Source organism: Falco cherrug, chromosome Z, assembly GCF_023634085.1.
Source record: "Falco cherrug isolate bFalChe1 chromosome Z, bFalChe1.pri, whole genome shotgun sequence".
NCBI classification, from domain to species: domain Eukaryota; kingdom Metazoa; phylum Chordata; class Aves; order Falconiformes; family Falconidae; genus Falco; species Falco cherrug.
The window spans coordinates 27,952,524-27,979,379 of NC_073720.1; the positions used below are offsets into that span (position 1 = coordinate 27,952,524).

General features: G+C 40.7%; 1 protein-coding gene across 5 annotated transcripts in view; it reads right to left on the bottom strand.

Annotated features, from left to right (window-relative positions):
• ARHGEF28 (Rho guanine nucleotide exchange factor 28) overlaps nucleotides 1-26,856 on the bottom strand; it is a 126,524-nt gene that overhangs the window by 38,463 nt on the left and 61,205 nt on the right. For 3 of the 5 annotated variants that reach the window (XM_055699163.1, XM_055699162.1, XM_055699164.1), the window contains 11 exons: nucleotides 15,489-15,619; nucleotides 12,803-13,104; nucleotides 10,275-10,419; nucleotides 8,883-8,994; nucleotides 5,493-5,538; nucleotides 4,788-4,911; nucleotides 3,281-3,413; nucleotides 2,860-2,915; nucleotides 1,301-1,352; nucleotides 559-703; nucleotides 335-456 (listed from right to left, as the gene is read on the bottom strand). In XM_055699163.1, the coding sequence (XP_055555138.1) occupies nucleotides 335-456; nucleotides 559-703; nucleotides 1,301-1,352; nucleotides 2,860-2,915; nucleotides 3,281-3,413; nucleotides 4,788-4,911; nucleotides 5,493-5,538; nucleotides 8,883-8,994; nucleotides 10,275-10,419; nucleotides 12,803-13,104; nucleotides 15,489-15,619 (1,368 nt within the window). Of the gene's footprint in view, nucleotides 1-334; nucleotides 457-558; nucleotides 704-1,300; nucleotides 1,353-2,859; nucleotides 2,916-3,280; nucleotides 3,414-4,787; nucleotides 4,912-5,492; nucleotides 5,539-8,882; nucleotides 8,995-10,274; nucleotides 10,420-12,802; nucleotides 13,105-15,488; nucleotides 15,620-22,712; nucleotides 23,051-26,856 lie in introns of those variants that run through there. The other 2 variants (XM_055699166.1, XM_055699165.1) reach the window with 2 other exon arrangements.

Consider the following 26,856-nt stretch of genomic DNA (forward strand, 5'->3'; position numbering starts at 1 on the left):
GCTGCTCTGGTTCTTGCAAGGATGCCAAATACATTTACCCTTGTTATTTTAAAACAGTAACACCATACAAAATATTCCAAAAGTTATCAAAATGTTTTAAAAGGAAGAAATGAAAAGTTGTATTTTAAGGCTAATGTGTCTGATCGTACCATTAGCATGAGGGACACAAATGTAATTATCAAAAATAGGTGCTTTTATTTTGGCAGATGAAGTGGTTTCCTGTATCAACTAAGCAGTTTTTCTATTTTCCACTTTCCAGTACAAGTTATAAAATGCAACAAGTTATAAAAAACAACTATAAAATGCAAAGTTATAATAGCGCAATACTTCTCACCTTCCATCATAAAAGGATCCATTGAAGAAAAGGTCCCTAATGCTTGTAACATCTCTTCAGACTGTGACTTGGACCTCCAGGTGCTAGCCTCAGAGTCTTGTTCAGAAAATGGTGTAGATCTTCTAAAGCAGAAAAGAAAAATCCCACGTTTATTTAATGGTTTCAATCTTCTTAGAAAAGCTGAATGATGTATTTAGTATAGTTCCCCAGCAGCTGCCCTCTACCTTTCCAAACTAGCACCAGGGACACTTCTGGACAAGTGGGGCTGTTGCAAGGCTTCCCTCCTTCCAGCAGACAGTCCAGCCAGCACAGAGGAAGAAGGATGCACTGAGGAAAGCACCATCTGTGAAATGTCTCCAGGCAGGGAATCTGTGAGGCAAAGCACAACACACCATTTTGACCAACAATGTAGATTATGTCATCAACAGCACACTTAAACTGAGATAGGCTATCTGGTGTTCATATTGACCTATACTGGGTATCAAGAACGTCTGCTTGCTATGGTACAAGACCATGATGCTCTCCCACAGAATATGAAGATAAGCCTGTAGGCAAAGTGGAATAGTTCCAGCATGGATATTACCAAGAAGAAAACAGTCTCAAATCATACATGCTCTAACATTGCAATTCGAACATAGAAGACCCAAATACCTGTGCAGATGGTAAATGACATGCTCAAATGCACAAGACAGAACTGATTACTTTTGATTTTCATTCTCACTGGAAACAAAACATAGAAACTCACTCCTTTTAGTAGAAGACAGTTAATTCAACAGTAATTTCTTGAAAATATCCTACTCTTTAGAGTAGGTAGAGTACTCCTACCATTACAGAGACACACACTGCCTTACACATATTAAAATGAAAAAATAAAAATACAGAAAGTTATTGGGGAAGTTCATGTTGTCAGTTCCATTTTAAACAAGGTTTAACTTGGAAGTGCTAGGTTTACACCTCCTAACTTACTTGTTACACCAGCTTGGAGTTTGTTTCTGTTCTGGTACCTCTCCTGGGATTTCTAAAAAAAGAAGAATTTTATGAAATTGCAATGAAATCATAGCCAATAACACACTGAGTAGTCAAGTCAGTAACTCACTTCCATACATCATCACACAAAAGGGCTTCAAGAAAGTGGTCCTAAATTTTGGTCCTAATTTCTACCAATAACTATATAAATCCAAATTTATTAGTTATTGGCAGATAACAATATTCAAAGTAGAATTGTATTATTTGTACTACAATACAAAACTGAATCTGTTTATTCTAAACTGAGTCACTGAGTTACAGCATTCTACCTTCTCCATATGAATATTGCCTATGAAGGCTGCAAGAAAAGGAGTTCAAATTCAGGGCTTTACATTCAAATAAGCTCAAAGCATTTGTGGCAGGGCACTACCTGAGGAAGCCTGAGTATCAAAGGCAGAATCAATCCCCCTTCTGAAGTGGACTTTTGTAAAACTTGCAGTAAAAGCCTGCTGTGCTTAGGCATGTATTTCACTTCAGGTGTGTCAGTGAATATTTTCTGCACCTTACTTGTGTTGAGATGAGTTGGGGGTGGTGGGGGCTCTTGTCTCCTCTTGACAAATAAATCATAAGTCCCAGTAACTAAAACTGCCAAGTTCAGCTGTCCTAATGCTCTAAAGTTGCCCAGAAATTTGTGCAAGGTTATGACATGACAGCTATAACCAAAATAAGTAAAACCATCTGATTTATGTCCAGTTTAAAGTTTGTTTACACTGAAGAGTCTGTATGGAAACACATCATCCTTACAAGCCACCCTGATGCAAAACCTAGCTACACCAGAAAGACACACTCCACTAATTTGAAAAACTACCTGTATCATTGTGGCATGCTTCTCTGCAAGTGCTGTTTTATTTCATGAGGGCAGAAGCCTTAGACATTTTTTAAAATTATGTCTTTGTCATGGCAACCTCACCATGCATGTATACCTACTTAAAGAAGGCAGTATCCATCAGCTCTAGCGCTGATTTTGTCCTGTCTGCAGTGGCAGCTGAACACTGGGAGCACCTGCTGAGGCAGGCTGTGGAGTCTCCTCCTCCAGATATTTTCCAGAATGGGTCAGATCAAATTGTTAGCTAGAAGTGAGCCTGCCTGAGGGTGAGGAGATAGACTAGGTCACCTCCCAAAGCCCCTTCCATATCTACTTTCCGTTATTCCAAACATACAGAATTCTACACAAGGGGTTGTCTGTGGTTTTGAGAAGCCTTTCTTTTTAATCCCTTTTCCACTGCTCCAAGAACACCATTTCACAATTTGAGCTTGCAACTCTTCAAAAAGAGAAGTATCTCTTTAAATTAATTTTTGACCCTCTTCTAAAAATTGTTGGTCATGCACATTGCTTGCTCCATTGCTCACAATAGATATCTGACACCCTTGCATCCCTCTGCATACAGATAGTGAGTCTGGGCAGGCTCTGTGTACTTGGTTTTTTTCATCCAGGATGTTTCCAGGCCCCTTGGAAAGCAGATATGCTCTAGTAAGAACAGTGCGGTATAGGAGGTTACCTTGGTGCACACAGGAGCACACTCCTTGCAGCTCTTATGCACAATCACACTGCAATCTGAAAGAGAAGGCATATTTCAAAGCCTGGCACCAAACAGGGTCCCCAGTCTGCAGAAGATACTACCTTTTTCCTTCCTCCAGGTCTACTTACTAAAGTAGCCTTGAGGATGCTCTGGTGTTACAACCCCTAGCTATTAAGAAGCTTTTGCCTAATGTGCTGGGGCTAGGAGATGGCCATGCTCCCTTCTGAAGTTGTCACCTGCTGTCCTTCCTCTCTTTCCCCTGCCAACCTCAGCTCGTTACATAAAGGAGGTACATCCAAACCTAGGCAACGTTTCTTTTTGAAACAATACACTGAACCAGGATCTCAAAGCAGGATTTGGAGCACTATAAACTCACACGTGAAAGCCAGCAACTACTTACAAGAGCACTGCAGTGACTCCTTTCCCAGGAGGGCCTTTTCACAGGCAATACATGGGATAACTCCTGAGAACGTTCCATTTGTAAAATTGTGCCTGTTCAGTTTCTCTTTATCTTTGGTATCTTTATTTTTTGTCTTCATCCCCAACAGCAAAGGCAAGAAAAAAGAAAGAAAAAAAAAGAAGAAAAAAAAAAGGGGGACAGTAGAACAGAAGATAAAGCAATTCAATCTTAAAAACACTAAAACATTCCCTTTTAAGAGCAAATTATTGTAAAACATTTATTCCCCGTCCTGAAAGCCTTGTAACAGTACACTATATTCCCACATCCAGCATTGCTGAGGTCCTAAAATGATGCAGGCATTGCTTTCACTGGCAGCTAAGCCAGCAAGCATTATCAAGGAAGACTGGCAGAAATACATTTATAAAGCTACAAAAAGGGAAGGGACAGAAAATTAAATGTTAGAAGCATTACTGAATCGCTGCACACACAAATATCAGTGCTTACATCTCCCTGAGGCATACATGTAAACTCATGCCTCTGCAGTTAAGAGCTGCAGTTATATAAATTTAGACAACTTGTCTCAGAAGGCATTAGAAATAACCTATTTTAATAAGTGTAAATTCTGTCTGTTTTTACAGTACTTCTGTTGGTGTGATTATACATTTCTCTGAGCAGCCCTGGTAGTTATTCTTTAGGAGACCACACAGACACAGGCTAACATATGGCTGCTGGACCAGACATATATGTTCACAGCCCGTTTTGCCACTTTTGAAGATACTGCCTCAGCCAACCATCTTCACATCCATGTACATTAAATATCCTGGGGCACAGGAAGATATGCAAAGCCTGAGAAACTGCTGAAAGGCCAGCTGGAAAGATCCTGTAGGCCAAATCCACCTCTCAAACTGCTGAGAGATGCCATCAATCTCAATTTCAGATGTCTCAAAATTAAACCACAAATTATCTGATTTACCTTCCATAGTATGTGTTTGGCTGCACAGGCCCTGAATCTGCAACTCTTTGCAGTGCTTACTCGTGCAAGAAGTCCCATTAACTTCAAATAAGGCAAATTCAATTGATTACCTGCCAGTCTAGAAGTTACAGATTCAATTATTTATTGAGAGCAACTGCAAGAACAGGCCCATACCGCTTGATCTTATTGAACAAAGACAATTATTTCTAAAAGGCAATTCATACATTTAAGCTTTGGCTAAACTGTCAAATGAGATTATTAATAACATCAAAAAAATGGCAAGGGAAACACCTGATATTGTTCAGCTAAGGCTATTCTTTAGATGAAAAGCTGGCTTTTAATATGACACCCATTTCAGAATATCCTGCATATGTTTTAAAATTAAAAAATAAAGCTGTATGTTTCTTCTTATTACTTATGTAGTTTTCTAATAAACAACTTATCTTTACATAAAAATTTAGGTTCTCATCTACAATTCATTTAATTACAGTGACATAATTATATATAATAATATAGGCATAAATTCCAAATTACCTTGCACTTATTCCGTGTGCTGGTCATTCTGTTCATCAGAAAGCTGAAAGTTCGACTCACTTTACATTTTTCAGACTCATTTTTTGAGGGTACAATATATTTATTCCATTCCTCCTCCTGAATCCTAAAACAGACACCAGTGGAAAAAAACTCATTATGGTGGGAACAGTCCCTTAAAACAGCAGAATCTAGACAGTGCTTGTTACACCTAACATTTACAATGACATGTTTTACATCGTGGGTTTAGCTGATGTTCCTTAAAAGGCTGCGATCCTTCTTTATAAAAAGCAGTAACACTAGCCTGAGGAGTGCTCTGAATGTGCTATGTGTTACAAGTTTGCCTAGACCACAGTCGGTATCAAAGGTCCCCTTGCTTTTATCACTGTATTTCGGATATTTCTACAGCAGGTGGGCGCTCCCATGGTGGACAGGAGTACATCCCTACCGTGCGCGTCCCACAGTGATGCATGCCAAATCCCCGCTGAAGGAGGTGCATGGTGAGGATTGCACAGAGCGTGCCAGGCTGCACTCAGCACGGGCTTGAAGCATGGGTTTACAGATCCCCTGGGCAGGGAGTGCTCCCCTAAATCGCTGCCAAACACCCCGCTGCGAGTGGTGCTGAGGCCTCTTCCCTGCTCTGCTCCCTAGATGGCATTCTTGCACAGACCTGCTCCGGGCGCCTCAAAACACGGGTGTAACACGTACCCATACCTTTTCCCTCGGGACTGCTCAGGCAGACTGTACGCTCGCTCTGCAAGACATAAAGAGTTACTGGGCACTCAGATTGCAAGGTCGTCAGGTTTATTTGAAACACACACGACCTCCACCAGGCCATAAGCTTGTCATTAAGCGCTTGCAATGTCATTTGAAAATTGGGAAAGCAAAAACATATATACATTAGAAGTGGCTTTTCCTAGGGTAAGAGCACTGCCTACTAAGCTCTATTCAGTTGACAGAATCTTCCAGAACTGAGATGGATATCAGTGAATGCCAGTCTCTGCAAACAATGTTTTTAAGAATAGCAAAAAATATTTATTTGTTTTTTCTTAACAACTCTGACTTGAATGATTCACGCTTCATTTTGCTTTCGCATAGGTTGTTGTAAAATATCTTAATGACATTCCTCAAACATTTGCAACTACCTGTCTTATGCAGCTTTATCTATGGTATTAAAAATTTTAAAACCCTCTACATGAAGAGGAATACTACTAGTCCATGTACTGCACAGGATGTGTAATGTGTTACAAGTTTACATCCTAGAACAGTGAAGAGTACTCAAGGTGGTATTTTTCAACAAACTGTCTAAAAAGCAAAACAAAAGATAAACAATTCAGTTGGGTTGCTTGGTAAAAGAAAACCCCAAACCACAATAGAGATACACTCTACTATTTCCAAACTAGAAGCCACTCTGTTTCGTAGCCATTTTTTACAAAGCTACCACAGGTGGTTCAGAAAGATACTTGAACACCTGCCTAAGTCAAAGCATCAGACTATGCCTTCTTTAAAGTCAGATACAAACTTCAGTACACTTTGCTGAATCAGCATGTATTCAGAAACACGTGAACTTCAGGTTAATGAGAGCTAGAATATCTACCAAAGAAGCAGTGTGTCCAAAAGGACATTTCATTTAGTTGCCAAGCACAACCTGTGCTAAAGGATGCTTTCAGAAGAAACAAAGGTCATGTACCCATGGGAGATGAAGAGAGCCTCATACAAAACAGTGCCGTGGGGTTCGTACTGAGGCACTTACTACAAGGATGGAGCAGAGACATTGACTTAGACAATGAAAGGGCCTGAAAGAGGGATCAACCACTGTTTATGAGCACCCCATCTACAGAGCAGGGATAAATCCTTCACTGTTAACAGTCTGTATTACCCTCTCCAATAAAAGCAGGCAGCTGTTTTAAACCTGAGCATACTGAAAAGCTTCTATGGACGGTGATTTCCCACTTCTTTCTTGTACTTTCTGTGAGAAAGATGATCCTGTTGCCATCCTGCATTCATCTGCTTTGGCTTACATTTCCTTGCAACATACAAGGTTAGCTGCACCTCCCTCCTGCATAGCTACACCCTAAGCAAGATGTTCAAAGCACTGGCAGCTGGGCAGAGGGGAAGGGGCAGGTTTTCAGTGCACAGACACCTGCACAGACTGGGTCACAATCCAACTACTGGCCACAGAAATCAGGATGAACTATGTGACCTAGCTTCTTTGACCAAGCTCTTGGGCTAGTCCCATACCCAGATGCAACTGCTCAAAGCGAGCGCAGCTGTGCCTGCCTCACACAGCAATCACCACTGCCAGCTGCCAAACACTCTGTTCAATGCTCCCATCCCTGCAAAATGCTGGTAAGGAAGAGGCGAGGCAGGAGGTGCTGGTGGCAGGGAAATGCCAGCAGCAACCTCAGCAGACCACTATTCTCCCTCCCAGCAGCACACAGCATCTGCAGTGCAGGATGCAGAACAGCCTGTTTCCAGAGCGTGGACAGGGAAGGGTTTCCACCTTCCCCACAAGACAAGTAAAGGTCCAGCACTGCCTGTTCCAGGAGGAAGAGGAGAGAAAATGCTGGACTGTCCCTGCTGGACATGGGCCCGAGCCCAGATCAAGTCAGAGCAGGTATGTCTGGATGAAGCATAATGGGCTGTGACACCAACAGTCTCTTAGCTGCGAGGTCAAATGAATTCTGACTTTAAGCACACACCACAGGGCTTTGCTGATCTGCCATCCTCTACCTCTGTGACATACTTCCCTCTGTCTCTTCTGCCATGTTTTGCCGAAGACTTCTCACCTAATCTGTTGAATACAAATGGTTACATTACATTAGGTGATGTGGAAAAATACAACACAGTCACCTGCCGAAGGCTGCAATACATACTCCTCCTTACAAGGGAACATGAAATCTTAAAAGTGAATTTGAGCAACCACAAACAAGTTATTTGCTGTACTGCTTCACACAGTTTCTTAAGTAAAACTGATGTCTGCAATCACTCTATGTCTGCCCAACAGCTTTCTCCATCTCACCTTCCCAACAGCTTTTGAATTTTTTAACTGATTTCAAAGTTAACAATAACATTTCCACAACATTTTTGTGTTTCCACATTCAGTGTCATAGAATCACAGGAGGGTTGGGGTTGGAAGAGACCTTCAAAGACCATGTAATGTAGTGCAACCCCGCTGCCACGGGCAGGGACACCTTTCACTAGATCAGGTTGCTCAAAGCCCCATCCAGCCTGACCTTGAACACTTCCAACTATGAGGCATCCCCAGCTTCTCTGGGTGTCCATCCCATCTGGTTCACTGCAACTCACATGTCCTGCCTCTTGCTCAGGACTAGATGAAAGCTAAAGGTACACTGCAGGCAGAGACAAGCTGGAAGTACGGCAGTGGATGGGGTTATAGGGACAGAGGTCAAGCCTCTTGAAATGCAAATGTTTTTTAAGTTACATGATCTATATGAAAAGCACAGTACATGTATTTAACACTTTGCATGGTTTTCAAATATAACCTGTACCCTCATTGTGAAAAGTGTGAGTTGTCTTCTAAATATGAAACGATGTGTCTAGAAATAAAGCATGTTAGAAACTATTTGTAAAAAATTACAAGCTTCTTGCAGAGACATCTCCGATCACTTGTGCTGGAGAAAGTGGGGTTTGCTCCCCAGCCTCTGAAGATGACACAGCTCATCCACGTTTCAGAGATTCCCTGGGAAGCTGGGGCCACTTGCCCCTTTGACGCCTCTTGTGTGTCATCCTGAGCTTTCTCACCAGCTCTGTCGGGCACCCAGCAGGAGGCTGGAGTAAGGATCTTTCAAAAAGGAGATTGCTGTCCTTGCCTGCATTACTTTTTCTGACTAACACTCTCCCAGTTTGCATGCCCTCCTGAGGATCAGTGGCTGTATCAGGGGAGGGCATGACAGGCCAGTAGATGGGAGAAGAGCAAGGGACGATGGCAGGGGTAGTCAAAGGCAACCCAATCTTGCTTTCATGCATGTGGATGAGGTCTGTGTACAGGATAGGCCTGAGTAAAGCTGTCAGCACTGGGTCTGAAGCAGACACGCATGGGACAAGGCTCTGCAGGTGCAAAGCCAGAGCACTGACCTTCACTGGAATCCCCAACTGCGAAGTCCCGAGGAATGTGAGGTCTTCCTAATAAACCTTTGGGCGAGGAGCAGGAATAGGAGCGTGACCGAATGCCAGACAGTGTGCATTCCTAACGAAATTGCAGCAAATTAAAATTTATGTCATATTAGCAACAGAAACAAACCAATGACAGAAATCCTGAAAGGCAGGCAGCTGACCACAAGCATATGTCTTTTTGGCTTCATTAAAGCTTTAAGTTGAAGTACAATTTTTGACAACTTCATTTGAATTCTTAGGAAGTCTGTCATACTTCCACCATGAGAAATTCTTGTATATTAAAGGGAAAAATTTGTGGGTGCAAGTTAGACTAAGAGAAAGCTTAAATTCTTCTCCATTTTGGTGGCAAGTGCCATCCAAACAGTGTTGTTATCCATTATATCTGATGACCAAGCCATTTTCTTTTACCAAAGGAGTCATAAATCTTAGTACTTTAATACTTTAAGAACATTTTATGGAGACTAATGCCCTACCTTGGTAATTATTGATGTCAGAGTTTCCAGAGAAAGGAGTTAGCCTCTTTCTCTCTTCTCTCTGTGTTTATTTTTGTTGTACGTGGAAAGACTTTCTGATCCCCAAATATGTCAATGATAAGGCTTGAAAGGAAACCCCCTGATTTTTTGATACATCATTTACATTTCAGTAGAGCCTACTCCTAAACTACCTTACTGTTTTTAAAAGTATCCCTAAGAGAATTCAGTGTTTGTGCTGGACTTTTTCTCCCTTCATGTAATCATTTGCTGTAACAAAGCTCTACAGTGGCAAGAAGTCTGCCTAATGAAAACATAAGAATCCCTACAAACAAAAAATAACTATGTATGTGTCTGAAGATCTCAGATATGGCACCATGGTCTAATGAAAATAAATGTAGCCACGGTACTTCAGAAAACCATAATCAAGAGGAGAGGTTTGTACTGGCCAATGCATAAAACCCAACTTAATTTCCTTGAGTCTAGCTATTGTTTTAAAATAGGCAGTAACCTGGTTTTATACTTTACAAAGCTGTTACCCTTTCATATAACTACAGCTGGTTAAACATTTCCTCGCTGAACGTATTTTGGTTAGAAAATGCTGATTCACTGAACCTGAGATACTTCCTTTGAAACACTTCTGATAAATGATACTTTTTTTCAAAGCTGACGCAAATCTCTGACAGACCCTTCCCATGGTTACCGCTAAGCCCAGCCACAACCAGTGAGCTCCAGCTCTACAACCCTGTGCCTGCTGCTCTCTGGAGGAACTAGTGTTGCCAACAGGGAACTCATTTTTCACCTTCAGATTCAGGTGCTTCTCACATGTTTTCAGTGTTTTACTTGAAAGGAAAACAATGCAAACCAAGATAGTATCAAATACCTTGGGCTGCAGACTTGTAGGTAAGTCTAATCCATCTCTGCTACAAGGCATGGCCTCTGAAGAGCTGAGGGGAGGGTAGTGAACGTGGGATCTGTCCGAAACACCTCCACTTCCACCATCTACTTCAAGGTCATCGAGACTTGAACTGAAGCAGACAATGAAGTCTTTAGCTTGCACAGATTCTAGTAATAATCCATCTCAACCGTAATGCAACAAGCAAAGATACTGCTGTATACGCTGGTCAATGACAACCCTAAACACCATAATTATGTTAGGTAGGTCACGCTCTGAGTCCCTCTCAGGTTTGCAGTCACCTGGTCAAGGTACTCAGTCACTTGTGCAGGACTCATCTGACACAACGCTGTGGATCTGCAGTACAGACGTCTGCATCACCTGCAGTCATGTAGGCTCCCACCACAGCCAGCCACCAATGAAGGATGATTTTCAGACCTATGTTCAGCACCTCCCTTAAAATTTTTTTGTTCCACACATGTGCCTGTCTATATAGATGATAACAGAGAACTGAGACAACTAGCTCAAATTTCAGTATTAAGTTATGTGGGTATATATGGATATTTTGTGCGAGTATTTGAAAGATATGATGTGGATATTCACAGGTATCTTTTTTTCTATATCTGTGACTTGATGCAGGATGGAAGAGAAAACTAAGAGAGATGGAGGGTATCAGAGAGTTTATGAGATTCATTTGGAAAGATATAAACTTAAAAACATACAGGACTATAAACACACCAAAAAATCTCTGGCTAAATCAATACTTCAAACACACAGAGCCTACTTGATTGGCAAGGGCTCCTGAGCAAGGGTGCAGTAAAGTTTCTAAGCAGTACCAGGGTTTCCCAGGATGGGTCCCATTAACTGCAACAGCAAGTTCAGAGTCTCTTCATCAGAGTGACTGGAAGGAATGGTTGACTGCTTGCAATAACATTCCAGCGTTACAACATAAAACTTTAAATTATGTGTGGTATTTCTAAGTAGCCAGAGTTCCTACTCACAATAAAAGCACACCAATTCCTTCACGCACCACAACAATTCACTTTGTCAGGGGGCAAATTTATCAAAACTGTCCAAAATTACTTCCTTAATACAATCTTGGAGACATCTTTCACAGCGTTTCCTAGTAATAGTTATCTCAGAAACAAGTTATTTAACTGCCATTATCAGTTACTGTCACATTTTAGAACTGGAAAAGCAATACATGTCTTTGTCAACAGACTAACTTACCCAGGGAATTTTTCTGACATAAAAAGCTCATTTAAAGATCTGTTAAAAAAAAGGTGCTGCTGGAATTACATACTGGTAGTCTTATTTTATTTATAATATTTGGATCACTTACAGTGGACACATTAAGGTCAATCACATCTCTCTGAAAATTCATATAAGCTTTTAAAGCTCATACAGGTACCTGAGCTAGGCCTTAAAACAGGTGGGGATATCTAAAAATGTATAGGAGAAAAATGTTTATGACAGAGAAGATTATTTATAGTACATATATACATAGTCCCATAGTTAGCAAAAGTAAGAGTTTGTGGAAAGAAAACTCAGTCTGACACTTGTTGTCGTATCTGTGTTAAGACTCCTCCTAGTGGGACTTTATAGTTGCATAAAAATCTCAAATTAAGGTACAGAAAATGCTATTGCCCACTTCAGTCGACAACAGACAGACACTACTGCTTCCTTCCTGTTTTGATATAGATCTGATGTCCTTCCTCCAAATAATCCAAACATTCTTGAAAGGTGGGAGACAGATTCAAATTTCTTTCTGTACAAGAGGGAACTGATTTCATGTCTCTTCTATCCAGAGAAGAAATAAAGCCTTTTTATCAGGGAAATTTAATAGGTGTTAAAAATAAAAGTTATGATTTCATCTGCAAAGCTCTCCACATTCCTGAAGCCAACCTGTTCCCAGTATAACCTAAAGCCAGCTGGAAGAGGGTCCTCAGATAACTGGCTCTGCTGGAAGCAAACCAGCACCAGCAAAAGAGCAAATATCAGTTTGCACCTACCAGAAGCTCACACTGTACTCTGCACTGTGTCTTTTGAGGTAAAAACCAATATGCAGCCAGGAATAAGTTGGTCCTTCTACAAGGCAGTGCAAAGACTGGAAATATTCCCAGAGTTCAACACATTTTGGACTATTTTCTTAATGGAAATTTAACTGAGGAAAACTCGGGTGAAATTCTGGTTTCTGACAAAAATGCCACAATGGAAACTCTTACACTGAAAAGCTGATTCTTTTTCTTTAAAGAATACATACAAGAAAAAAGGTGTAAACATATAAATTTACATTAAAAATTTATTTACTTAGACAACACCTTTTATTTGTTAAAAATGTCTTTATAAATGTTTTATGAAAACAGATCATTAGGACAATTTAAATATTAGTGATTGAAAACAGTGATTGTACCTCAGTAAAAATATTTATTATTACAGATTCTGCTTCATATTTTGAAATAAAAGTTTATCATAAATAATCCTCAATCTGGCCATATTATCAAGTCAATTCATACCTTCTTTTTCTCATGTCAGCATAAAGTTGGCCCCGGTCCTTAATAAATCCATGGGTCTTGAAGGGAAGGTATGAATCTGCTCCATACAGAGTAGAAGGTGAAACAGTATGTCTTAAACTTGCATTTTCTCCATTTTTCGCTGGCCTTTGATTTCCTTCATTTGGAACATACATATATTGGTCATTCTCCTCAAGGGAGGGAGAAGAAGAGCTCTTAGTTATTGGGACTGAGCTGGTGGGATTCAGACATCTTTCACTGCTGACACCATCCCCATGAACACAATCAGTCTTTACATCTCCAGCCTGCAGGAAAAAAAAAAAGAATGCTGGTAAGACGTAGTGTCAGGGAACAAGGATCAAATTAGTTTGCCATTTTGTTCATGGTTATGTGTTTTGCCTTTTTTCTCCCCCCTATTACTTTTTACATGAATTGAAGGCAAGTTATACAGCTAAGAGATTCTAGACCTTGCATCATTTTTTTCCATAACTGCAGTAGGAATGAATTGGTATTTGCAAGTCTACTGGATGTCTGTCTCACATTTATACCTTTTGTTAAATGTATCAATTCATATATTTATAGCTTTGATTAAAAAATATCCTTGAATCAAGCAAAAACTACGCGTAATACATTAGTGTGGGAGACATATGGAGGAGAATTCAAACATTGTGCAATCTGGAAAAATCAGCCTACACATCATGTACTTTTTATTTTCCAGTACCAATTTCCTAAGTTTTGAGATAAATATACATGACTTGGAACAGAGGTTCTCCAGGAGACACAGGGAAAGAAATCTTGATTTTTTAGCCATTATGCTATTATGGGCATGATTCACCCCTCCTCTTGCACAAAGAAGGAACGGAGTTTGGGAATTATGTTTTCTCAGGTACAGGTATCAGGATTTAGGCCCTCCTAACAAATAATTCTTTGTGCAACTGATTTGAACTCTCTCCGTCGACGCTGCAGAAAATACTAAAACACAGTTTATTGTCAGTCTTTTGGTTAGATGCTGTGCTGTCTATTTAGATGGTGAATTATACTGAAAGGTCACATGGCCAGTGAAAACACCCAGCCTCCAAAAAGCACCTGTATAAAAGCAAGCATCTCCAAAGCCCTGGTCTTTAATACTGCTGACCTCCTCTTGTTCAGCCCCAGGATGTGTTTTCATCCCCATTGTAATGATGTTTCTTTTACTAAAAGACAGAAAGAACTGTGGGCATTTTTACGGCAGCCCACATTTGCTTTCAAAGCAACGCATGCAAGTCTGGAATTACTTCTGTTGTGTTGTGTATATAAGATGCACAAAGGTAAAATGCTTTTCCCAGGTCTCACACAGCTGCTCCTTCCTTCAAAGTTATTCCTGCCTAGGCAGCGTTTTCCCTCAGCACCAGAAAGGCCGCCTCTGGTAGCCATTCCAGCTCCTGCTGTGTGATGCTTAAGGGAGAATATGGCCCCAATCAGCAATTTAACAAAAGTTGAATGTGGCTATGTATTGAGTAAAGGTTAATAATCCAAACTGAAGGACCCTCCAGTAATACACTCAGGTAATATCTGCATTTGTAATGGAGCTGCACTTCTGCAGCTCTGTCCTTTCAACCTGGGTATTGTTAAAATCAATGGTTCACCAACTACATATATCATCTCCTGCCAGTTGTTCACTCCTGTGTCATTATTTCATGCATCTCTCAGTAACTTAGGTGCATTTTGAACACGCTGGCCTCTGATTGAAAAGCTGTCACAACGAACTGGACTGCAGTGAATGCAGTGGGAGAAGTGTTTCAGGAAATGGGAAAAAAAAACCCACACAAAAGAGGGGGAAAAAATCACACTTGCAAAATCTCAGCCTTCTTCTAACATTATGATCTGATCATTTCTTAGTCGTGTTTTCCAACTTTCACCCCAGGAAAAGCCCACAGCAGGTTACAAATAAATAAATCACTTCAACCATCACTCAAACACAGCTGCACGCCCCAAGAATTCAGCAGCTCTTTAACTACATACAGCCGCTACAAATGACGTTGGACTAGTACCCCCTGCCCATGTTATGACATCTGAATGTGACCATGGGGGGAGAGATTTCAGATGCAACATGGTGATGTAAAATATAATTTGGTCTGGATGCTGTGGCTCATCTCCAGTGCTGGTGACAAATAAATCAGAAATATGAATACCGAGTCAGGATCTCCAGTATCAGAATGCTTCATGTCAGCTGTAGGACATCAACTTCATCTTTTCAGCAGTATCTCATTTTTGTTGAGACTATTAGCTTAGCTATGAGCATCTAATCAACTTCTGAAATTAGCCAGCATCAGCAAATTCATCTCTATGGTGAATGCACATAGAATTCAGAAAATATGAAGTGTACAGGAACAAAATACATTATGTTAATGTTTCTCAGAAATAGGCAAATACAATTTAGCTCACAAACACACAGAAAAGACAGTAAGAGCTCCCTTAGAGTTCTCCCTACAGGGTAGGGAGAATAATTCCTATCATCAATGAATCTGTTAAAGTGACTCAGAAATAAGTTACAAAATATAGCTAAGAAGAGTAAGGTATTACTGTTTTTATTTTAGAGCTTTACTAACTGGCCACACATCACAGATCTAGAAGATGCTACTATCACACAAGTAAGTGACTTTAACAGAAGATGATGAAATATTTGCCAAAAGTTAAAACATAACCTTACTCGGTCTACTACCATGCAGTTTGCATATACTTCATCACTTCCACTCAGCATCGCAGAAAGTCTGGTTGCAGCAAAGCAAGTAGGTGGAGCCTTGAGTTTTCTGAGAACATCAAGAGTAGAATGTTTCTGCTCTGGAAAAAAGAAATTGTGAAAAACATGCCATTAAATCTCAAACCACTTTCTTCTCATGTATGTACACTGTCATAAAAATGGCCAAGTTAAACATTAAGCACCAAATCTTAGGATTACAGTTTGAGTAATATTTGTGTGGTGTCTCAAAAATCTGCCCATTTTGTAATTGCCTAACACTTGCTACATGTTCCAAGAAGTTTACAGTTGACAAAACTCTAAGAGGTACTACAGATTCATTCATATAACTCGTATAACTTAAAAATAAGTGTTCCTGTATCTTGGTTAGCAGAACCTTCTATTTTCCATCTAACCTAGAACTTTGTAGAGATCTGTGGTTGCAGAAGTACATAGGACAAGATCTATGGGCTGGGATGAAATATGCGTTATTCTGGCCTATATATTAAATACGTAACACCTGATACGTTATATGAACAGAATACTGTTCAATTGCAGTCAAATAATGACTCTCCTAAAGCATTCTACCTACCAGGAGCCACACAAATACTAACCTTAAACCAATAAAGCAGACTACTGTTTTTAAAGCAAAAAGCAGCAACAAAATTGTAATAGGAAAATACCACTGATAGTGTCTTTTTACAGAGTGACAGCAATCAATCAAGACCTGACCCAGGAACAAGATGTTTGGGATGAAGACTGCATCTGGTCTGGTCTTGGTACTGAAAATAGAAATTATCAGATTCACCAGAAATCATTAACAGAATTTCAAAGTTTAGTTTTCAATAATGTGTTCATGATTGCAAATATTATTAAAAAAATGCACAGGGTGACTACTTCATGGCTTTGAGCTGCAGAAAACCTAATCAAGCGTTACAGAAACACTGTCAGTCTGTCCTGCAGGCTCACTTCTCTTAAAGCTGCTTGTAAATATGAAAAGTACGCACCAATCCAGCATATTATCCTCTGACTGTAAAAGGAGCAAAATCTGACAAAGTGTAACCCAGCCTTGTCCTAGACTGTGTGAAAACAAGCTCAAAGAAAATTACAGTTGTAATGCAATTTTCTTTATTTTAAGATGCTGTAAGTCAAACATTGCCATTGGAAGTGAACTGAGATAGACTAGCATAAGAATGATGTGATAAAGAATCATACCCAGCAAACTATCAGAAATCAGAACTCTCAATAAACTTAATTCCAGTTTGTCTATTGAATAACTGAAAATTATTCCAAAAATTATTCTCAGTATGCATCAGACATTCATCTTTTCTGAAAAGGCTGAAAGGAAAAGATGCCACTAAAGACTTTTCCCAGGCTATATTCCTAAAGCAATGTAACTGCTTTTGGAAGATCACAGAATCATCTAGCACAGTCTGGGTTGGAAGGGAACTTTAAAGATCACGTAGTCCAACCCCTCTGCCACGGGCAGCAACACCTTTCACTAGATCAGTTTGCTTAGAGCCCCATCCAAGATACCTATGGCCATCAGACAGAAAGAAAAGTTATAATGAAGAAATGGCACTGGACGAGAAACTACACTTGTCAAGGTCTGGGGCATTTGTTCTTTTGGGGAAAAAAAAAAAAAAAAAAAAAAAAAAAAGAAAAAAAACTCTCAGACCACTGCAGAAACTGCAATGCTACACCATAGCTTTTATTTAATTTTAAGGTGCCATTTCATGAAGCCCAAGAACCGGAAGCTCTACACTTACAGAAAACTGGAACTCCCCATTTAGAAATGGCACACTAAGAATTATTTGGTTTCTAGTCCTGGCAGGTTTTGCGGGATCTCATACAATCAAAACATCCTTATGCTTCTCATTTTGCTTCTTCCTCCTGCAAGATTTTAACATGATTTTAGTGACTGCCATCTTGAGAATTGTTAAAGATACAAACCATTTCCTTATGTCTGCCAAGGTCCCAAAGCCTTTGTTTATAAATGGTATAAAAGCATTGTTTTCTACAGCAGTTCATCAGACTCTGGCAGCTAAAATCATATGGAAATGTGATTTGGCAAAACTGGCCGTACTTTCTTGTGGCCTGTAAAGCTTTCCAAAGGCTGATCTTAAACCAACAACCAGGAAGGAAAAAAAAAACTCTCTTGGACAAAATCAAGATCCTCTTGTTTCTTGGATGCTTACTACCTTCCCCAGCATGCACTCCCTCTCATACATAAACCCACTGGGTACAACTGGCAAGGGTGGTATTTGGCTCCAGTGCTATGCTGCAAAGGTTCAACACATATCCCTGAAACACAGCCCAGGTGTTAGGGAATCCCAGATCATGGCATAAATCCAAGCTTATAGGCACAGCTTCTTGACTTCAGCGACAGGGACCAATGCTGGGGTCTCTACAGTCAGTTAATGGACTGCACTATGAATTAAATATCCCAAGCCAAAAAAAAAACCAAAATGCCACTATTCTTTCACATTTTTATTTATATAGCAATTTTTAATACCACATTTTACATTATTTTAAAATTCATTAAGAAAATAACAACCTAAGTAACAACTCCTGAAGAAAGCTGCTGCAAATACAGCAAGTTACTTCAGAATGTATTATCTGCAATACTTTCTGTAGCTAAATTTTTACTGCTAAAACATGATAAATGCCGTATGTTTTTCTGACAATGTTCCAGTCAGTCCGTTGTTAAAGGTGAGATATCTAAATAAATATTCATTGAGGTTTCAAATGAACAGACAAAAGGTACCAGATTGTTTTGGGCTTCAGGTTGCAACATGATGCCACTGTACCTTCCCTAATCCCACTCTGCCCCCCAGTTTCAAACATGGGTGAAGGGAGGACTACATCAAGCTTATTTTGTAACAAGAGAAATATTTAAAAGACTGCTGAATGCAGGGGAAAGCATTATTAATTACACATTGACTGTGCTAGTAACTTACTTCCACTGGACAGGCCTGCATAGTTTAAAAAGTGACAAAACCATTGCAAATGTCCACATCACACACTGCATTCCTACAGCCCCACTAACTGCCTCCAGCCTGTGTTGCCGGCTACAAGTCACCTCGGTCTTACAGGGACCATCAGCAGACCTGCCAGGTTGACATGGCAGCAGGTAATAGCTCACTGCATTGCGTACCAGTAGTAACATGCAGCAAGGCTGTCCTTGCCTGAAAGATGAGGACTATCAACAAAATGCATTTGCAGACTGTCTCAAATCTCTCTCCCACCCATTCACAATGCTTATTGTCACTGCAGATGCAAAACTTCAGCACAGCTTATGAAAGACAGATAAGATTGCCAGGGCCACTGACACTTCTTTTGAGTATGAGTGCATCCCAAAGATTTTTAGCTCTGTAAGGTGTTGGCAAGGGACTTAAAGATGCTTACTAAAGTAAAAACAACCTGAATACAACATAGCAGACTTGGCTCTGCTACTGAAACAAGTACTGAGCAAGCACAGAGCTGAACATTCTCTGCCAGAGCTGAACATTCTCTGACTGTATACTGTGCCATGACCACAGAAAAAGAACAAAATAAAGGCATGTCTCCTTTAGCAGAGCCTGTGGCTCTCTGCCATCTACCTGGTAAACAGTCAAGAAAGATGTATGTGTTATTGAGATGTAGGTGAACAAAAGCCACAGTGCTGGGAAGGAAAATCTCCAAACATGGATAAAACAAAAGACTTTGACCCATGAATAACTAGGCACAAGTTCTCTACATCTTCTGTAGTGTTGTCATCAAAGTTATACAGCAAAGGCTGCACATTTTACCAGGCACAAAAGCTTATAAAAATACTTTAAAAAACCCACACAATCATCATAGCAGTAATTCAAAACATGCTTTATGTTGGCAGAAGAAAACATATAGCCTTGAATGACCTGTGTCAGAAAATGGCAAGAACATAACACTGAGTGTTTTTCCACAAAAATCAAAACTACTTAAATCATTCTATGAGAGGGCACACAGCAAGAGAAATTAAATACATCAATGTGACCAAGCTGAGAGCCAGGAAAGAAATTACAAATTCCCTTCTCTAGATACAATGAATAGTTTTCAGACAGCTCATCACATTTACCCCCAGCAAACTTGAGCAGGGGTTAATGTGTAACTGGAAGTAACACAGCTAAGAAGTCAGCGAAAAATGCAGACAGCTAAGTGCATGGGTCACGCAGGACTGCAGAAATACTCCCCTAAATCCAGAAGTGGTCACCTCAATTTGGAGAAAGAAGTTCACACATTCCTGGCGAGAGGCCAACCGAAGTGACATGCACATCTGTAGATGTGGACTACACAACCAGTTTCGATGAGGGACCTGCATCCCTGTATCAGGTGCCTTAGCGCTTCATTCAGACAGTGCCACTACTCATGAGGGCAAACTTAAACAAGTACATAAAAATGGCATTAACAGAAGGTAAAGTGAGGTATGTTTTCAAGTGCTGTTGTCACAAACATTTAACTATCCTAAATCTACAGAGTGGAAACTAAAGCGCTGCCTTTTCTATATACTGCATGGAAAGGATCAGGCATCTGAATGCTAGAAATCATACCATCATGTTCAAGATGTGGTCCTAAAGTTGTCCCAAAGAAACACTGAAGATAAAGGCACTTGTCAATCATTGACTTTGATCTTTGTCACCTAAACACGGGGTACAAGAAAGCGACACTTTCTCACATGGTATTCACAGCCCTGACCTTCCCCCCTGAAGCAGGCACCTTACCTACTATACAAATGAATATACAAACAGAACTAAGTTGGTGTCTCACTTTTATACAACAGCACAACAGGCAAGTATTTTCCCAAGATACGGAACACTCACTTTCAATTCCCACCTCTGCCTGAGTGGAGTCAGCACGTAACTCCCACCTCCCAGCACAGTGGGACAGTCTTGTCAGCAACAGATATTCTCAGCCACCTGAAGGCTGTTAAAGCCTCCAAAAAAGCTGTGAGAGTCACTGCCCCTGAACAGGTGGGACTATGCAGTGCCAAGGGGAGGGGAGCAGAGTACCTGCCATATGGCCATTTCAAATAAAATAAATACCATTAGGGGTCTTGCAACAAGGAACAAAATCTAGACCCTCTCCTCAGCCCACTAAGGTACAGTCACATTCACATTCCCTGATGAGCCTAATTTAGTTATGCCATGCACACGCAGCCTCAGCAGGAGGGAGGGAGTCTGCAATACCTGGCCCTGAAGGCACACAGCCTGCACTTGGCTCCTGCTGGTCCCCAGGAATTCAGGGGGTGGGCTGGGGCTCCACTACCCAGTCTGAGAAGACCCCAAGCAGGGACAACAGCTGACCTTGGGGCAACAGGGAACTTAAAACTTGAAAACACTGGTGTGTATGGTGCAAAGTGGAGTGTTAAGACTTCCCACTTCGGATTCTCCCGCTGGAGGTCTGCACAGCTCCCCTGCCTCCCAGGGGGAACAAGCCCAGACTGGGAAATTAACAGCCTGCTGGTTCAGAGGGCAAGGGAGGAGGCTGACATGTCAATGCCCAGATCAGCTGGAGCACGCTGTGCTGGTACACAATGACTTTATGGCCTTCAGAGTGGGAAGGAAGAATCCCGTGCTGCTTGGCACCAGGCACTACAAGCCTCTTGTTCACTGAGACCTAAACTCCTGCATGAGGGAAATGCAGCTGCAAGGTACACACCCCACACCTGCGTGCCAGCATCAACTAGCCATGTTCGGCTACTACCAGAAAAAAAGCACAGATCACGAGCCTGCTGTCCCCCTGCAAAGGCATTTCTCCCACCCCATGGGCAGCCAGGATTTCAGCTCCCCAAGCACAGGTGAACCCTTCAACTTTAGCACTAGAACATGCACATGCACCCAAGAGCACCCTTCTGCTCCAGCAGCCCCACATACAGTCAGCTGTGTGTGCAAGCCATGCGTGTTGGCATACTATTAACATGGCGGGAAACAAGATGCAATACTGTTAACATGCAAACACCAGATCTGTATACAGTGCTTTACAACAGGTGAAGGATTTTTTTTAAAAAAAAAAAAAAAAAAAAAAAAAAAAAAAAGAGCAGCCATCTAAAGGTAAAATTAATAACAAAAGTGCCATGGAGGATGGGTGTGCAGCTACAGCATTTACAGATAAAATGAACCCTCATGAGAGATGGAAAAAAAGCATACACTGTGCAACTTGCAACCCATTTCATCTACTTTACAAATTGCATGTGCATCCATACACATCACAGAAATTCCTATGCACTTCAGACATACCGGATTTCCCCATGAATAAAAGTAAAAAGTTCAGAAAGCATTCTGCACATTAAGATGTGCATTCTGTACACATTTTTCACTCTAAAACTAGGTCAAAGTTTCAGCCTGTGTAAACATAATTCTCCTGGTTCATTGACTTTAATGACACTGGTAGATCTTTTACTTGTTTTTTTCCCTTTCTGAAACACAAAAAAACTATTTATGGAAGGAAGCACAGATTACATTTTTTGCCATTCTTTCTCCTCATTAAGTTTCTTTTAGATGTACTAAAAATTTATCTTTCCTCATTAAAGCTTTCAATGACAATTCTTCATCACATAAACTTGCTGGTCAGCGCCTTTCAACCTCCTTAAAACCCCCTTTACCATTCTGACATTTACAATGCTTACCTCCCAAAGACTACTCAACAAAGAAGGACAATGTCTAACTGTGCAAAGACAGTAACTGACCCTTTTGCTTTCCTTTACAAAAAGCAAAATATTTCCCTCTTCATTCTGACAAGACTTTTGTATGTAATTCAGGGGGGAAAAAAAGTCCTGTTAGTAGTTAAGGCATATTTGAATTATCAAATTCCCCCTAAATGAAAACAACTGTAACCAGCAGAGCTTTTTGCAGCCGCTGCTGCGCTATGAAGCTCCCAGGGTTTCAGAGCTGCTCACTGACAGACACACATGCAACCAGGAAAAAAAAAAAGCCCTTAGAGAGTAAAGAAATAAAAACAATTTTAAACAACAGTACATAATTTGGAGAAAACATTTTTTTCTCACTTAACAAATTCCAACACCATTATCTACAAAAGCATAATTAACAGCGAGGTAGAGTTTTGATAGAAAGAAAATATACCTCATGCAAGCTGTTTATAGTCACCTGCATACAACCAGACAATGAAAAGGAGGCAGAGCTATTAAGTAAGAGTCATTTGAAATAAGACAACTTTTTCTACCTGATTTGGATGCCCTTCTTCGAATCCTCATTTTAGGTAAGGAAGGCCAAGAGTAATTAAAAGGTGAATCAGAGTCTGAGTCCATTTTTGTGCTAAATAAACAGAGAGCAGATTCCTAAAGTTGCACTTTGTTGTTCTCAATAGCAAGTCAAGTCTAAGAGTGATGTAAAATAAAGGAATGGACGAAGAAGGATCAAATTGCCCACTAAACACAGGGGAGGGAGAAGCTGTAAATGTTTGCTCTCTTCAGGCGTCCAGGCATGTAGACAGATCAGGCTGCAAATATTAAGGCAGAAGCAAGGAGGCTAAAGTATGAGAGCTTCGAGTGGAGCTGTTGCATCGTGGTCCAGAGCTATTTGAAAGGTCACTGTGTGCCAATGAATCATTAACTCACCTTCCCATTTTGATATAAATGAAAACAATAGAAGCCAAGTAAGGAATGAGAAAATGCGTCTCAAAAGTAAACAAACTATTGCAAGCTTTTTCAAAGCTTTGTTTCCATGTTAAAAGTGGGGCTTACAAGGACTCACAAATTAAGAACAGGCAAAATGCTGGAATTAAAGAAGCCAAAGATTAACTGGAAGCTAACAGCACTAATCAATCTGCTGGACCCTGTACTACTGCAGAGCAATACCCCTCCTCTCAGCATTTACAACTTCGGCAGACCTTGGGATCTTGCAGCTGGAAAAGATGCAATAACCCACTCAAAATCTGTCACTCCCATCTTTCTAACTCAAACGAACTTTAAGTGTTACAAAGAAAGATTACACTGTCATTAGAGGAGCTCTCTTTCCAATAATATTTAGTCTGAATAGTATTTTCTCCTTCACACAGTCACCAAGTTAGGCAGCGAATCATAAAGATTTTGTAGAGCTGGCACCTTTACAGCTCTGGTCTAACCTCACAGCAATGCACAATACAGCTAGTGACTAATTTACAACAAATCCTCCATTCTTATACAGTCTCCCCGAACAACTCATAAGCAATTAGTATTCAGTAGGAACTCATTATCCCTTCCCCCAACATCTTTACACTATGCAAACTACATTTTTTTAAACAGGCTCAAATGTGGCTATACAAGAGCTAACACAAAAATAACATGTCCACTGTTTCTTAACCAACTCCACCAAACATTTCCTTTAGTTACCCCACAACGTATGTGGTTTTGTATTCCACATAAAGGAGGAGAGGGAATGTGGATCAGCTTAAATGTCAGTTTTTGGAAGATGATGACATTTGAGCTTGTTAACATTCCTTACTTCAATTATTTTTCAGGCTGCTAAGGTCTGCAGCACTACTTCTGTATTATGTTTCAAGTGATTCTTCAATCCACATTTCAGTCAGAGATAACAACATATTTGTTGAAAGAAAATAATGCAATTCACATGCAAATTTAATTCAAAACCCATTAGAAGAATACCTATCAGGTTTTCAGGGATAAAATAATTATTATACAAGCACTTCATAAAGTGCACAAATTACATAAAACACAGTTGAAACACATAATTGTTCTGCCCTTCCCTTAACTGAAGATCTGCCAGCTTTGTTAGGCCTGAAAAGAATAATGTGACCCAGACGCTGGAAGCCTTAGACTTTCACTTTAAAAACTAGTCACTCCCATAGACTTTGTTTGATTTATATATATAATTAACAGCCCCAGGGAATTACAACAAACAATGGATGACTGAAAATACAGAGAGGATATAAATCCATGCTTTAAGCATCCATTTCAAAATATCTCCACTCCCTGGAATGTCAGGTTCAAATTGCACTGATAAATCCCCCAGGCATTGAGGAACGCAGGTGCTGACGTACACCTTCCCACCTGCACACCATCCAGGGCACTTGCTTGCCTCCCATCATGGCCACAGCTTGAGAGAAAAGGAAAGAACAGAGCATATTTGTTGGATAACTTGTTCACTTAGGAAATGTCTTCCCAGCTGCTCCCACACAAAAGATTTCCCATCTGCAGAGTGATTTTCCCTACCCAGGTGTGCTCTCTTGCTCATCAGATGTATTTAATGTGGAATACAAGTCTTAAAGTCAGAAGGTAGTGCTTCATGAGCAAACAGCAGTTTACATTTAGAGAGTGCCATATGTTTTACACTGGCTGTAAAATTTCTCACCTTTCAGCGTTAGCAATTATTCCTGTGGTCTGCTTTATGAGAAACAGTAAATCATGCTTACTTCTGCGATATCTCCACTTCTGCATCTTTTCTCTGTATCGACCAATTCTGGCTTTTTTCACTTATAAATTCAGCTACAAGGCACTTACTTCCATTGGTCTTCCTGGGCTTCTGCTTCACCCAGGGAGGGATAACTAGAACTGACAAAACACTCACAATGCGGAACTACAGCTGATGTATTTAATGGCATTAAAATATTTTGCATGCCAAGACATTTACTTTCCTGAATGACCTCTGTACACTGCATAAATGTTTTCACTGACTGCTCAGTTATTGCCTGCTCCCTCCCATAAACTAGTGGAGTTCATTTAGAACATTCTAATACAAATGAGTAATTAAGTATTGTTAAATAGTTTTTCAATGGCAGCCCTATTACATAACACTCAGAGAATCCAGCAACTAAATTTCTGCTGTGATAAAACCCTCATCATTTCCTCCTGCCACTTACCCTCTGTTTCTTGGCCAATTTCTTAGGCGTTTCACCCACTTACGGCCATCTCCCCTGAATAGAATCTTGCACAGGAATTTGTCAATGGCAGTCTGAAAGTGCAGATAAATTATCAGCCTTAACCCCTATTTCTGAAGGGTTAATTGAATATCACTCACATTATTTGCTCTGTTTAGGCCCTGTGAAAAATATTTTTTTTCTAGTTTGTAAAACTCCTTTATGCAGCTGCGAAAGACCTCATGCTGGTTTTTGCCACAAAGAAGGTGTTTGCCTTACAGTCTTTTTGCTAAAAATATTTTTCTTCCCTATTCTTGCACTTTATGGGATAATCCAACCCACTTTTCACCTGACATTCTTTTTTTCCAAAGTGGTGGCATTTGCATGCAGCTGGCACAGAGAACTGGCAGCTTACGAGATAAAAGGTACTTTCTAGCTGGAAAATATTAACCTTGCTTTCCGCTGAAAAAAATGTTTTCAATTATGTATACCAAGGTGTAGATGTGAAGATAACAAACAAACGGAGGGGTTTATGTGCATTACCTAAGGCTAATGCTTTTGATAAATAATGTAATGCCTTAAATACTTTCACCCAACGCTTGCCAAAACACATCTGTATGATGCAAATGTTTTTCAGAGATACTACAGTCTATTGTCTGACCATTCCTGTGACTGGTGGCAAGACGGAAGGAAGCAGAGGAATGTCACTAGCATCCGCAGTCTCCATGAAACAGTTGCACTGTTGCCTCCCCAGCGCACCCAGAGGACAGCCCCCAGGCACAGGGCAGGTGAGCTCCCTCTCCCCACACACTGCTAAAACATGCAACCCCTTCGGGCTCAGCATGCTCTCCCCAGATGGAGAAAGGATGTATACGGGATGGGAAGTGGGGCTACTGACCCCAGAAACAGGGCTGGGGAGAGTCACGATTGGACACAGGTGAGATGAGAGCTACCTGAACAACAGCTCTGCCAAAAATACCCTGCCCAGTTTGCTCTGGGCAGAGTCTCCCCGACATTAGGGATGAAGTTGGTTCCCCCCAGGCTGGTTCTGCCCCAGGACCAGCAGAGCCTACAATCATTTCCCAAAGCTGCAGAGAAAGCTCTCATAAGGAGAGATGGTGTAGAAAGGGCTACATGATTGTCTCCACCAGCCTCCGTGATTCACAGGCACATGTGGCTCTCCCACCTTCTTCACTCAATTGTTTTGACTAATCAGAGTACATCTTCCCACAGAGAGGATCAGCCAACATACCTGGACAAAGTATCTGCAACACCTCACATTAGACTTAAAAATTGTGTTGAAAATTCAGCAAATGGGAATTAAAGGCAACCGAAAGCAAAATGCTACCAACGAGATCCCACACACCAAGCACGCTCCCACTCCAACACCCCTTCTACCTGCCCACAACGACGCGATGGCTGTGCAGACTGCTGTCAGCAACAGCCGCACAGGTCTCATGGGATGCCTTGTCACTCACATTACCTTTACCACCTCTCTTCTCAACCTGGGTCT